General features: G+C 40.1%; 1 protein-coding gene across 1 annotated transcript in view; it reads right to left on the bottom strand.

The window, feature by feature from the left end:
• Positions 1-3,489: 3,489 nt before the first annotated feature.
• ctnnbl1 (catenin, beta like 1) overlaps positions 3,490-14,643 on the bottom strand; it is a 48,879-nt gene continuing 37,725 nt past the window's right edge. The window contains exons 14-16 of the mRNA XM_062392100.1: positions 11,272-11,409; positions 10,279-10,351; positions 3,490-4,185 (exon numbers count right to left, since the gene is read on the bottom strand). Of these exons, the coding sequence (XP_062248084.1) occupies positions 4,097-4,185; positions 10,279-10,351; positions 11,272-11,409 (300 nt within the window). The 3' untranslated portion in view covers positions 3,490-4,096. The remainder of the gene's footprint in view (positions 4,186-10,278; positions 10,352-11,271; positions 11,410-14,643) is intronic.

The following is a 14,643-nucleotide window of genomic DNA, read 5'->3' as shown; positions in this document are numbered from 1 at the left end:
ATAGGCGACAAGGATGGATGCAATCTTTCCTCCCTATCATGCTTCTCTTACCTGTCCTGATGGGAAATGACTCACTGACTCAAGATTCCCAAAGTTCTCCACTTATTTTTTTGTGTTTGAAATAAGATTCTCTTTCTAGATGTTTCTTGACTCACACTGAGGCTGGAAGAGTCAGGTAATCACAGCTTTTAAGGACACTTTTATAAGTAGTAATAATAACAATAAGAATTTTATTTGCGGTGCACTTTTCAGCACAAAGTAAAACGCTCTTAACAGCAAGAAAGTAAATGGTTAAAATACATTATAGATAAATAACAATAACAGCTATATAAAAAATAATAATAACAATATTGAAAGATATACATGGGACCCCAAGTCATGTCAGGGTTTTCTTTAAATTTTTTGATTTTTTCAAATAAATTTCTGAAATGGCTGGATTTCAGGGACAAGAGATCTGTAAAATGGAGGAAGCTCTGATAGTAGCTCTGTTGCACCATGAGAATTTATTAACATTTTTACAACTGAAAAAGTATCTTCTCTACCTCTTGAATATATGCCACACAGTCATAGAGCCTCAGGTTTCATCTCAATTTGCAAGGACACAGTGACACATTTAATTGTCCTATTACATGGAGAGAACGGGCCTCTCAGTTGGGTCCTTCCAGGCCTAAGATTCTTCCCTTTTCATTTTGTTGGCCTCGGTTAAAGTCAGGCTTGTTTTCTGAAATGTTCAGATACAGGTTACTTCTGCTGAGGGTCCATTTTAAAACGACTAAGGATCACTGGTAGTGGACCTATACTTGCATTAGTGTTTCAATAGAAGGACAGTATCTCTAAACGATGGGTACAGACACTCGGAGGCTTATTATTAAGAGCCCTGTGTACTGTATACACCAAAGCTTTAAGATGCAATGCCCCTGTTGTGCACTTTTCTCCATATGTGTGCTTACTCAATAACAGAATATCTTCTCCTCTCAGTCCCCTACTAAAGGAGAGAATCCCAAAAGCACAGCAGTGCACAGTGTTTGCACTCATTCATTCGGAAAATACAATTATTCTCCCTCCCCTCGGCTGTGAAATTGCTGTACAACTGCTGTTAAACACGCCACAGTCATAATCACTGATAAGAGATGCATGGGGCCGAGCCTCCTTTGCCAATACAATATGCAAACGACGCCCCGCCGTTCTACCCATCTTGTTACCGAGCGATATAAGAGTTTGTGAAGACACTTAGGAAAGGCAGCAGATGTGACGGCTGTCGGGGAGAGGCGCCCCCCCCCTTGTTCTCTCCCGACAACGCTGCCTCCTGCCGTGATCATGGTCAGGGACCCAGAGAGGGTGTGGCACAAAATGAGTGTTGCAGGAATTTAGAGTAGGAGGAGAATGGTAATAGTGTCACATTGGGAAGAGAACTGAGAAATGTCAATTAGAGAATGTTGTTTGCCTTAAATCTTGTTAAATACTCGTTCACCAATTGGCACCAAATGTGTACCCATTAAATAAATCACTTCAGTATGAGTAAGTGTGACATGACAACAGATCAGATCACTGAAGGTTCTCCGAAAACCAGATTAACAAATGCATGCAAGATTTTAAGATCCAGTCTCTGGTCGTGTCATTTTCACTTTTACAGGGCATAAAAGAGGCAAATAGAAAATCATTGACATCTAATTCAGAGGCAGGGAAGGGACGGTCAGCAGGACAGTGATAACAAGAAATTTTACATATCTCCATCTATCACCTCATAGTTTAAATTTCATACAAACAAACTGTCCTCAGGTGGCTTTGGTCAGACCAATGTATGCACAAAGTACAATTTTAGACAATACAATGAGTGAGAAGAAAAAGTCTGGTAAACAAACAGGCTAACCACATTCGGTGAGGTAGTATGGCTTGGTGAGGCACAAAGCATGTTGCCAGTAGTGCAATATGACAACAATTAATTCTGAATCTGTAATCGGCCTAAATTTACTGTCATTTGACCTCATGAAAGAATCAGTCAAACAAACAGATTTGTTCCTAAGTGGTTCATACTAGTGATTAACTGAGTGTTTTGGACCATAGCACTTCAAGTGGGGTTTCTTTTATCTTTGGTAAACGTTTTGTTAAAGCCCAACAAGATATAAGGTTTTATCCAAATTTTTATGTTGATGATCAAATCTCACCGACAAGCACATGCTGGTGAACAGGTGGCATTCATCAAACAGAAAGAGACAATTTACCAGCGTGTTATCAAGACAAAGTTTGTGCAGTTAGGAGAATTTTGAGAATGTGTATTTGCATGAAGCCAGTTGAAATGGACAGATCTTTGTTGACCTCAGAAACAGCAGCTGGCAACAGATACGCTTCATCTGTCAGGTTAAATGAACTATGATGTTTAAACTTCCAACTTTTAAATCCGTCAACTCTCAACCAATGACATATTTTCTATTCATCAACATCAGCCAGTATGAGACAGGATAGGTCATGCACTGATTGAGAATCTGACTTTAATCATCACTGAGTCAAATGTTTGCTTATTGTGATTTAAATATTACATCATCTCCTTACTTTCCTTCTGGGTTAGAAAGTTAAGCAGCAGTGTGTGCTCATAAGTGACAACAGGTAATTCCATTTATATTTTTCCATCAACCTATATATCTATCTCTATAGACACAAAATTTAGAGCAAACTCCTCCTCTGCAGTGAACTGTCTCCTTTCTCAATCGCTTATAATGCCAAGCAATTGGTTATACATATGTTTCTATAGTGATGTGTGGTGCATGAGAGGCAGAACTAGAATAAGCACCTCTGCCAAGGTAGTGCTTATTCTGGGCTTCCGGACTTTTACCGGCCGTAACTCCCTGACCCCAGTTGAAAACCAAGAACCAGTTGGTGATCCCTGGCTCCAGCCGGAAACCAGTGACTTGATTCCACGGCTCCCCACCTCGATTACTGACACAAAGATGCTCTCTCCATATTATGTCAGAAGCACATTTTAGCCGCAGCGGGAAGCAAAGAAGTAGAATTAGGAAGATGAATTAAACAAGCTTAATTGCTTTTTTAGGTGAATACTTTTTTGGAGGGGAAATAAAAATGCCTCTAAAAAAAATTATGTGAGATATTTATTTATTTAGATTGAGACTATTTGAGATGTGCATCTACATTACTTGGGATTAGGAACTATACAATAAAATCAGAATTGATTGATTTTGCACGTAGCTAAGAATTGTTGGAATTAAATAACAAGCATTAGTTGTATTCTGTCATATTTGTGAATAATTCAATTAAGGTCAAACATATGCATTCAGTGACCTAAAGGAGCAGCAGTCTTTGTGTGAGGACTGTGTGTTTGTGTGTGTTGACAGATACAGCTTTGTTGACTCCATCAATTCCCATGTGCAACAATAACCAAGTGCAGTTATGAGATCCATGTGCACATCCTTATCAACCAGCTGCACGAGTTCACTCATGAAACAGTGACAATAATGAAACAAAAAAAACATGCAATCAGGAAATTATTACCAAATGTTTTATTAGAAAATACTTTACACACAAAATTCAAAAACAAACAAACCAGGTAAAGTGAGAGGAATGTGTATTATTATCCAACACCACTGAACAGAATCTGCAGCTCTGAGTATATCTCCTGTTGGTTGTGTGTTTCAGTCAATCTATAATATTCTGATTTCCTTCTGCTTTTGGATAAGAACATTTACATGCACGCTCGTCATTGGATTTTAACCATGATTCTAATCAGGATGAATAAAACATCTAATTATGAGTTTCTTGTTTTTTTGAATTTATCTTTCTTTTCCCCCCAAAGCTGATGTGAAAGATTGAGGCAAGGTTAATTTATGTTATTAAATTCCTTCAAAAATAAATAAATAAAAATAACAAAATAACATAACAATGATTGTGGCAGACAAGTACTTGGCAGTAAATTCGTGCATGTAAACGTCCTCAATGACTTTACCTTCAGAATGTTACAGAAAAACAGACGACTGGATCGAGGTCACAGTCAAATCTGGTCCCAGATCAGAACCGGAGGGGGTTTCAGTGTTCTCATGAGAAAGAACAGATTTGTTTGTGTATGCGTAAAATAGAAAAAGTGAGATTAGAAGCCTTCGACGAGATCCATGATCCTCTTCCGCTCGGCTTCTTTGAACTCGTCACTCTTCCCATCTCCGATGCTCTCTGCGTACTCTGCACAAGACAAAGAAAAGTCAGCGGATTAGTTGAGTCGACAGCTCAGGCTGGGCTCTCTGACTTAAGAGGCTAGAAGGAGCCAGAAACTCACATGTCGGATTCCCCCCCCCCCCCCCCCCCCACCACCACTGTATGGAGGATACATTTGATTAAACGTTGTTTAGTCTTATTCAGAGTTAAACAGCAGAATTAGGTTTAGTGACCTGATGACCACAAATGAGGAGTAAAAGGTGAGAATATTAACAGCAACAAAATGTAGACACACATAGATTGGAAACATTTATATATATATATATATATATATATATACACAACACAGACTTTTTAGAGACAAAGGTGAGAGACAGAGCATTTAATAATCTAGTCTAGACGGTCTCAAGTCATCGTTTTGTAACAAAAGTCCTATTACAAGATATTTCCTTGAAAAATTGCTGTCGTATTGTGAGAAGTCCCAGGACGGTGACCGTGTCCTCCGGCTGTGAGCAGTAATCGGTCCAGGTGTATTGCGCTGTGCTCGTACTTCATCGCACTCTCCTGAGCGCTTTCTTCATTTTGTGCGTCTGCCTCCTACACAAGGCCTTGGAGACCGGTCGACAGTCGATTTGTGAGTCTAATGTGCAGAAAGAGAAAGTTGCAGCTGCTGCAGCCCCGGTGGAGTGCAGGGCATTTGCTCTGTCTCTCAGCCATCCTCTGTGCCGAAGCAGGGTTTACACATTAAACCTGAGGATGTCGCAGACAGAAAGATGAAAACACACTCTTTGACAGGGGAAACTGCAGGGAGGAGTGAATGAAGGGGGCTATTGTGACGAGAGCCTGCAAGGCTTAGGGCGAAACAGTGCTGTTCTTATTTTCTCTACCATTTAAGGCTGGCTAACTGAAAAGTTTATGATTATCTAGCTGCTTTGGTTAACTGTGCAGTCTTATAAGCCTCAATAGGAGTGATGCCAAACCTACAAAAGGCAGATCGAGGTTTTACTACAATAGAATTATTCTAGCATTTCCACCAAGGTTCTGAAAGAGTTTAATAATAAGAATTCAAAGTCATGGTATCACAAGGTTGCATGACAGCAGTAGAGGAAGAAGAGTCGATAACGTATTACTGAAAAAGTTGTTTTGAAATCCTCTTCCCATCCCGATAACCATCGATGAATAAGATCTGACCAAACTAAATTAAAATCTTTCAGGAAAAGTAGAAAATCAGCAATGTAAAAGTACATTTAAGTAAAAGTCCTGCAAACAAATTACACATTACCAAAAGTACAGATGTATAGTCATCAAAAGGTACAATATCTCTCTGAAATGTCATTGAGGAGAAGGAGAAATTTTTTTTCCCAGTAATCTAAATTGCACTACCCTCCATCACTGCATGACAGAGGAGTGCAGGAATAGATCAGACGGCATTTAAGTCGGTAGCAACGTCAGTTATATTTTGAGTTGTAAGGGAAGCGGACCAGTATCGTACGTGAACAGCTTTTAGAGTTTTGAGCTGAGCTCAGAAGACACGCAGAGGTCACTCCATCATTGGGTATTCTGAGGAGAGCTGGGCTGAGAAAGACCAAAGCGCTGGGAGTAAAGTTAAAAAGCAAGTTCAAGATTCGGAGCTGGGGCTGTGTGTGTGTGGGGGGGGGGCCTGAATGGCAGCACCAGGGATTTGAATTTGATCCCTGGAGGCTGGGGATGCTACTCACCTAAAAAAAAAAAGGTTGACTGAGAAAAGCAGGTTTTCTGGGACGTGGGAGCGATTGCACAGAGACATGAAATCCTACGGCCTCTTTTCATTGCTCGCCTGCCATTGTCCCTGTGTGCGCGTGTCTCTAAATGGGGGTGCAAGCAGCCGCACAGACAGAAAGGTCAGAGATTCTGTGACACCTCAACTCTCTGCAGAACCTTTTCTTTGGCATGCTGCTACTCTCCTCTGCTGTCACCACGGCAACGCGGCTGAGGGACAATACAGTACTGAGCATCGCTATTACTCAGGTCAGTGACTGGGACTGATCTGCCATGAGGACGAGGAGAATCATTTCCAGCAGCAGCAGGAGCAGCAGCCACGGGTAGAGACACACTCCAGCATGTTTGAGTGTGATTACAGCTGCGGCTGGAACTGGTTACATCAGTCGGGGCATTTTCACAAATGATCCTGGTGTGTGTTAATCTAATCATGCATTCAAATCATCAGAAGTTGTCACAGAGAGCGTCCCGGACACACACGTGTTGCTTCACAAAGAGGAAATCAAAGCCTCTCTCATGCTCTGTTAAGTCGTCTTATCTGCTCTCATCATCAAGACCAACAGGCTTATTATCTAGGTACACACACGCATTGGTCTGAAATGCTAAGTGCAATAGTGTCTCTTAAAATATGAGTGTCTAAACATTAAAAAGGACACCTTGAAACAAAACACCAGCTAATGTGTATGGCTACATTCAGCGAGCCATCTGCTTAGGTGCGTTTCCAAGGCCTTTGAAGGAAAATGGCAGCATTAACAACTATCACCTATGTATCTATCAAATCAATGAGCATTGGGTAACATATTGCTTCATTACAATAAGCACAGTTTGGATCGCTGGAGAAATGTTGTATGTCAGGCAGATGCTGCTGCCTTTCAAGACACTGTTCCACAGCTACCTTTCATTCGTACACTCGGCATTCTATTGGTTGGGGAGTTTTTACTCACTTTTTGCAAAAAAAAGCACAAAAGAATAATGCAAGAGCAGAGGAGGAATGAGAGAGCAGATGTTTCATGTGCGCACAGTAGCAGTGTGAGCGAGAGGAGAAGAGCCGAAGCTGGAGTGCAGCAAAGCACAAGCAGGGAATATTTGAATGAAAGTTTTGAGTCTTCAAAAATCTGAACGTGAAATCGGCAAATCCTGCTGTCGCACTGTCAAGACTATGCTCTTGATAAACGTTGTGGAACTTGAAGATGGAAAAAGCTACAGATAAAGTGAATAAGAAGCAATTAAAAAGTGAGCAACATGAAACGTCCTTTTACCTTGAATAAATCGTGATTTCTTGTTGTTTGTACATTGTTGGAAACATATTAGATAATTTTACTGAGCAAGTCAACAAAATATAGAACATAGGACTCGTTGTTTTGAGACCTCTTCATGAAGAATTGTTATTATATCTTTAAGCCAGCTTGAAGGCAAAGGAGACCATTAAGCTTATTAACTATCAACTGAACGTCCTTCATTTCTACTCATCAGACTTATTATCAGTGCTCCATTAGAATTACCCTGAAGGCCCATTAGAGTGTTAAACATAACCCAATGTAACAATATGTCTGCTAATTCATGTAAAGAGAGACAATGAACGTCTCTTTATGATTACGTAAAGTTTAACTACCTGGGAAATGACCTTTGTAAAGTACTTAAGAGGAAACATCTCACTGCAGATTTTCACCAAGTCAGTAAAATCAATGTTCTTCCATGCAGGGTGCTAATCCTTCCCTCCTGCAGAACTGCTTCTCATTCAGCAAACTAACATCAGTAAGGTCAAGACATCAGAGCCGGCGACGTACTCTGCATGTGATTAACCTTTTTCCTGTGGCTTCACATTCACCGGGTGGGGCACTTCAAATGGCAAGGGCTCCACAGTGTGGCCTAATATAAAGGGTGAGGGCACACACAGTGACCCCCCCCCCCCCCCCCCACACACACACATTTTGAAATGGACTGAGGCACCAGCATCATGACGTTATTGTTGCATATACACACAGCCTAAAACACACAAACACAACACAATGCATGAAAAATAAGCTGGGAGAAGATCAAGGACGAGTAAGATGTACATTAATATGTAAAGACATGCAAGGGCTGACATGAGTCCAATATGAAAACTGTATCACAAAGGAGCAAGCTCAACATGTTCATATCTGCATAGATTAGTATGTAAGAAAAATATGCACATGAAAGCAAGAAGGGGCATGCACACAGAAACATGTCGGCGTGCTACGGGCAAACACAAAAAATCTTGTTCGTTAGGGAAAAAGTACACAGACAAGCAATGCACACCTTTATGCAAATATGCAGATGACTATGTGCATGCATGCAAAAGCAGGCACACACTGAAACACACAGAGCAGGGACTGGAGAATTGCCATGTTTGCTGGCACTGCCATGCGTGACGGATGACTTTATCTACAGTGCTACATGCCACCGAGAGCCAGAGGGTGTGTGAGCGGAGCCGCGTCCTCGGGCTTTATCCGACAATGATACAGAAAGGATGGATGTCACACCGGGAAGAAAATAACACAACTGCCAGGGTTTCGAAACGCAAACAGGAAACCAAAACAGCTGGACAGAATGGGACAGAGGGTAGAAGAGAATGAGCGACAGTGTGTGCTCCTCTCACGGTGACAATATGAACAAATAACAGTCATATTCACACAGCGGGAGGCATGACTTCTTATTGTGCAACCATCTGTACAGAGGTCATGTGAATGAGAAGCCCATCAACACTTCTACTGAAATGTTTGAAATGCTGGATAGTATTCCGTGTCTAATCTGTTTTTTAGATTAAATGATAGTCGGGACCATAATTATTACAAATCCACCTCTGCTCCAATGCTGCAGAAGTTTTCCATACACAGAACAGTGTGATCAGTTGGAGAACTGACATTGGCACAAAATACTTGCTTGGATTATAAAAAACAAAACCTACTTAACCTTAAAAAATAGAAAGCTGCATTTTGACACCCAGGCTCCACAGTTGGCCCAAGTTTATTTCTTTGTTCCAGAGAATAAGGAAGAATGACATTATTCATAGTAATTCATTGTATTCCAGCGCAACCGCTTTGGCAGGCGAACAGCACGGGCTTGCTATCAAACGCCTGCCACAGCCAAAGAGCAGTGATTATACCAACATCCCCCCCCAAAATGTTGCTTCCCTGCCAGTGTGAGAAGCACTCAAAAACAGGATTTAAACTAAATGTGTCAATGAAGTGCTCTAATGAAAGTAATATGGTCTGTTTTAGATGTAGGGGCAGCACAAATAACAGCTAAAATACACATCTTTTAAACATTTTATTTTCTGTATTTGAATTTGTAGTGAAGCCAGGTCAAAATGAAGGACTGATGAGGGCACATAGAGAATGTGAGTTTTATTTAGACAGAACCACGTGGGTGAGTTAAATAATATTTAGTGGGCAGAATTCATGCAGGAAATTGAATGACAAAAAGATGAGGTAAAATATTAGTTGTATCAGTAACTGCATATGGAAGATTCTTTATATAAACCTTAAATTATGTTCTTTATTGGGAGGAAGTTGCTTATTTGAAAGTCCAGCCTTTATTTTTAACCTGCCTCATTATTTATGTACAGTTCACCTTATTTTGGCGAGAAGCCAACATCATTTGCGCACAATTCCTCCATATGTTTACATTAAAAGGCTCCAGCAGTACACAATAATTCATGCATCTGCAAGAAATGAGTTTCAGTGAGAGCAGATTACTGCAGAGAAACCAGAGCAGAGCAGAACTGATTGGGATAATTAAAAAGAGATCAGATTTTCTGTTAAAAGAGTGAAACACTACATTATATTTAACTGTTTGTTACCAAGATAGGTGTGCGTGTGTAAAATAACTCAATAATTTAAAGACCGATTTTCGGGACACTTAGTATTAGCATTACTTGCAGGCCAGATATATTAAATTGATGGGTCAAAGGTCAATGGACATACATTTTTGGTCCGAAAAACATTTCCCATATCCCAGATTGTTGCAGCATATGTCGATCAGTAAATTACTCCCTATCATAGGCTGTCATGAGGTAGGTGACGTTATAAATAAGTTACAGAGAAGTCAAAAAATTACATTAAAAAAATTAAATGCATGTTTCATCAAATGTCTGCAGTTGCTTATTGGACTATAGACATGACCCAAAGCTTATATAGACCAAAAAAACATTTAGATCATATGATTAGAGTTTTGTAACTATAAAGTCATGATAAAGTCAGACAATGAAATCAAATGCAGTAATGATGCATTTACTTTTGCATCATCATGATGTATGAAATGGCAGGTATATACCTTGTACTTGGCCCCTCCAATGCTTTTTGTTTTTTTACTGTGTCGAGAAGTAATAAAGTTACTCACCTCTCATTATGTGGCGTACTACTTTAACAGAGCCTCCTCTCAGGTTGAGGATTTGATGGACTCTCTGCTGCAGCTACATGGAGAGAAAAAGAGGATCATAAGCACGCTGTTGTTTAAGAGTCAAAGTGAATTTGAAATCCAATTCCTGCAAATAAATCAGTGTATATCTAAATATTGATGTAATTAGTAAAGACAACACTTGGCATTAATTCAATTAGAACAAACTTTTTATATGGGAAAACCATGGTGCTAGATCAAAGCTGCCAACCATGACTCAGCAGATTTGGAAATAACGTGACCAAAAAGCTTCCCCCCAACTTGCTAAGGATAAGCGTTCAGATGAAGGATGGATGGATGGTTTTGTATCAATGTTCATAGGCTAAACAGGACTTTGAGGCTTTGATGTGCTCAAGTCAGTAGCTCGCCAAAGAAAGTGACAGCATGTCTCGAGGCAACATAGGGCTGAGAGATGTCAGTCAATTCCACTGGAAACACCCACTGAAAAGGCTGAAGGTTAAGTTTTTGTTCATGTTTGTTCACTGAGGAACTAAATCTAAATGGAAAAAATATGTGCAATAGCCACAGAATTATAACAGCTCCCCTGTCATTACCAGACATGAGGAGAATTTAAATTTAAGTCATAATACCAGCTGGGCGGCATGATGGATAGTCATAGGAACTGCAATTTCAAATGGAAACTAATTTATGATTAACACCTAAATAACATGAAGTGAGTGGAGCCTGATTGCAGCTATTTATACTGCGGAAACAAATAGTTTCTGTGTCCACTCTGAGACACCACAGCACTGCAAGACACTACTGAAACCCAAAATAGTGGTGAAGGGAATGAGCCACTTGACTGCAGCCGCCATAAAAAACAGCTGAGTCCTGTCTGCTTTTATATCTTCTCTGATCAGATGTCCTCGTAACATAATTATTGCGAGGGACATGTTTGGCAAACCAGTGTGTGTGTGTGTGTGTGTGTCTGTATACCTGTGAGATCCCAGAGTTGCTTATCTCCACCATAATGTAGCAGATCAACTGGAGGACGAATTGTCCGGCATCCAGGCGGCGAAGGTAGAACTCATTCTCCATGCTGTCATCCAAGATCTCCCCACGACGAACCATCTCCTGCACGCACACACACACACAAAGTTACAACACACTCATAAAAAGAGATGTGTTTTAGTGCATGACGAGGTGAATACATCTTAATTTTCTGTTTTCTTTGTGTGGTTTTTCATTGTTCACTGCACATTTCAAAAGGATTCAACAAACAAAAAAATCTGAGACTAAGTTTAATTTAGGTGTTGTTTTTCAGCCTTTCCCACAAATCCATTTTCTCCATTGACCAGACGCACAAATCAATTTATTTCACGACAAAGCTGCAAAACAAAAAAGGGAGGAGGGAAGCCCACACTCACACATACATACACACACCTACATAGTTATCCATCTTAACAACTCTGTCAGTATGCCAATAACCCAGAGCTGCCAATACAGACACAGGCCACATTTATCATCATTAGAGATTAAGAAGCAGACCTGAGGGGGAGAGGGTAGACTGGAGTGTGAGCCATTGGAGTGGGACAGAAACATAGAAACTGTCACACAGATTAAACTCTATACATCCATACAGCGGGAAGATGAATTACTCTATTGTATTCAAGCTAATGCTAAGTTATTAGAATGAAGAGTTCAAAGCTACATATCAACATTTTAGGTTTTCAATGTAGATATTTTCCAAACAGGACTATTTGCACAACATCTGTTCATTAGACATATCAAAGACCCAGCTTAAAAGACACGTAGATCCGGGTCAGCCTTGGTTCCGTCCCGAATGATCCAATCACATGTGGACAGCTCCAAGTTCAGGTGTGAATGCATGCAAACCAGAGTTCAATGTGTCTTGAGATCCGATCAAACAGGCCATGTTCAGACCTGATATGAACATCCATCCTGAGAGATCCAATCACATGTGGAAAATCATACGTTTTCTCCAAGCACACGTGATGGAATCCCTCAGGACAGATGTTAGTACCAGGTCTGAACGGGGTGTCAGACCACATTCGGAGGTGTCCTGGAATGCTTGCGGCCACATTCATCTTGCAGTGTGAACGCAATACCTGGTCTAAACAAGGTTAACAGTGTTGAAACCATCTACAGAATAGTATTAAATTCGGATTATTAACATTCCCACAAAAAGAGAATGATAAAACATGATGTTATTTCTCTGATGACTTTTAATATCGATAATTATCAAATGAAAGGATTATGCGCATTTATCGATAACAATAATAATCCACTGTCTCTGTGTTCAGATTTGGTCGCAGAAATAAACTCTCTAAATCAACCTGTATCTCTATTGAGCCGGTAGTGTTCAATGGTATGTTACACTGTAGATCAAGAAAAAGGGCAACTGTTCAAACCGTTCCTAATGAAAACAAATAGCTTTCCGTGCCACGCTAAAGGGTACTACACCTGACATTTAGATCTCAATGATTTAATCTCCGGGAAAATTAAAACTTTCGAAAAGGCTTTGTCCTTTAAGATCAATTACACCGTTAAACACAATAAGAGCTGTGACGTTAAGCTCATTAACATGTGACAATGAAAAGGGCAGCGAGTGAGGACTACAGTGCAAGACTAGCTTGGAAAAAAACACTTGAGAGCTTGGATGGAAAACAACATGTCAATTCTGTGATGTATTAACAGGCTGATTGATATTTATTAGATATTAAAAAACACCTATAAAACTGCAACGCAGTCATTACAGGCATTACAAATAACAGAGGAAAAAAATACATTGAAGCCCTTACGCCTTATTTTCATTGTGCTCCTCTAAAAAAAAAAACACCAAAAGATAGCACAGAGTTTCCTAAGCAGGTTTTCATCGTGCGAGAACAGAAGACAAAAAGATACAACTTTAGAACAAAGGATTATTGTACAATGTGAATTGTAGCTTGTTAAAGATGCCACATAAGGCAGAAAATTAAAACAAGAACCTTTAATAGCCACTGAATGTAGGGCATTTGTCTGTGTGTCCTCTGGGTAAAACACTGTTCCAGTATTCTTTTTTATTACAAAAAGGACAGTTATCACATTGTAAAATAGTCCCAAGGCTCCGCCTTGCTGTCAACTAGCGGCCATTAAATATGCAAAAAGAAAAACTTGAAACAAAGATATCTGAATAAAACTGTGTTCCCTTTATTTCCTGTAGGAGAAAAAGATTATCTCAGTTTCCAGGACAACTCAACTCATTATTCAGAGGCAATAGTGGCTGGCGGCAAAGTTGCACAAATCTTCCAATCCAACTTCAGCCAAACTAAAAACCACAGGATGTAGGCTTAATTCTCTTATAGATAGGACACAATGCATAAATACGAACCCTGGGGGAAAGTTAAAAACAGCATGCACATTCCGCTTTTTGCATTTTCTGTCATTGTTTCACACAAGACGCAAGTTGACTTCCTGTCATCCTCAACGCCGCTGATTGGCCACCACTACAAAGAAGAGCTGGAGGCATTTCTGAGAAGTCCTTGGACAACTCAATTACTTCATATCCACATGTTTCCATTACAGCCGTCAGCTTTATCTCAACCATATGAAGCCATGTGACTACGGTGCGGTCTATGATGTGTGTACTGGCATGATATGAAGGAATACAGAACAATTTACTGCAATAGGTGTCTGCAATCAGAAATGACTTCCTAGAGCAAGGTAAAACATCAAGGCAACACAGCAATATCAATGAAACGCAGGATAAAGACTGGCTACATAGTGTTGAGTTGTATAGTGTTAGGTAGTGATTTACTCTCTCGGAACAAATCCCATCACCATTATATAGACCAGTGATGAGCAACTGGGTGCGTGTGTGGGCCTTCCCTCAGGCTCGCGGACTATCATAAATAAGCTATGCAATTTGGTGTGTAGATTCTCAGTCATCCAGGTCATGATAAATCCAAGTGCTAAAAACAGGTCAAATGGACTCGGTTGAGTTTCTTGAAGACGTTTCACCTCTCATCCAAGAGGCTTCTTCACTTCTAAACTACGCAATTATTTTATATAATCAACCGCTCATAGTGATGAATTTGACGTGGGACAAATGTGGTCACTAGAAGTTTTCACTGTTGAATTTAGTGGGGAGGAGGCGGAGCCAGATTTGACAGAGCCGCCTCACAGTTCTCTTTTTCCGCCTATTATCTTCTTCCGATAATGATTAATTGATGAAAAACAATGATTCTGAATATCTTTAATTTATTATCTCAGGGCAGCACGGCTCCATCTATTCGGACAAATATATTGACATGCAGAGCGCGAATGCACAGAACAAGAATTTCTTATGATTTATTTTCTTAAATTTAA

The sequence above is a fragment of the Platichthys flesus genome, chromosome 7, assembly GCF_949316205.1.
Source record: "Platichthys flesus chromosome 7, fPlaFle2.1, whole genome shotgun sequence".
NCBI lineage: Eukaryota > Metazoa > Chordata > Actinopteri > Pleuronectiformes > Pleuronectidae > Platichthys > Platichthys flesus.
Note: the sequence above shows the minus strand (reverse complement) of the source record. Positions and strands in the feature narration are given on the sequence as shown.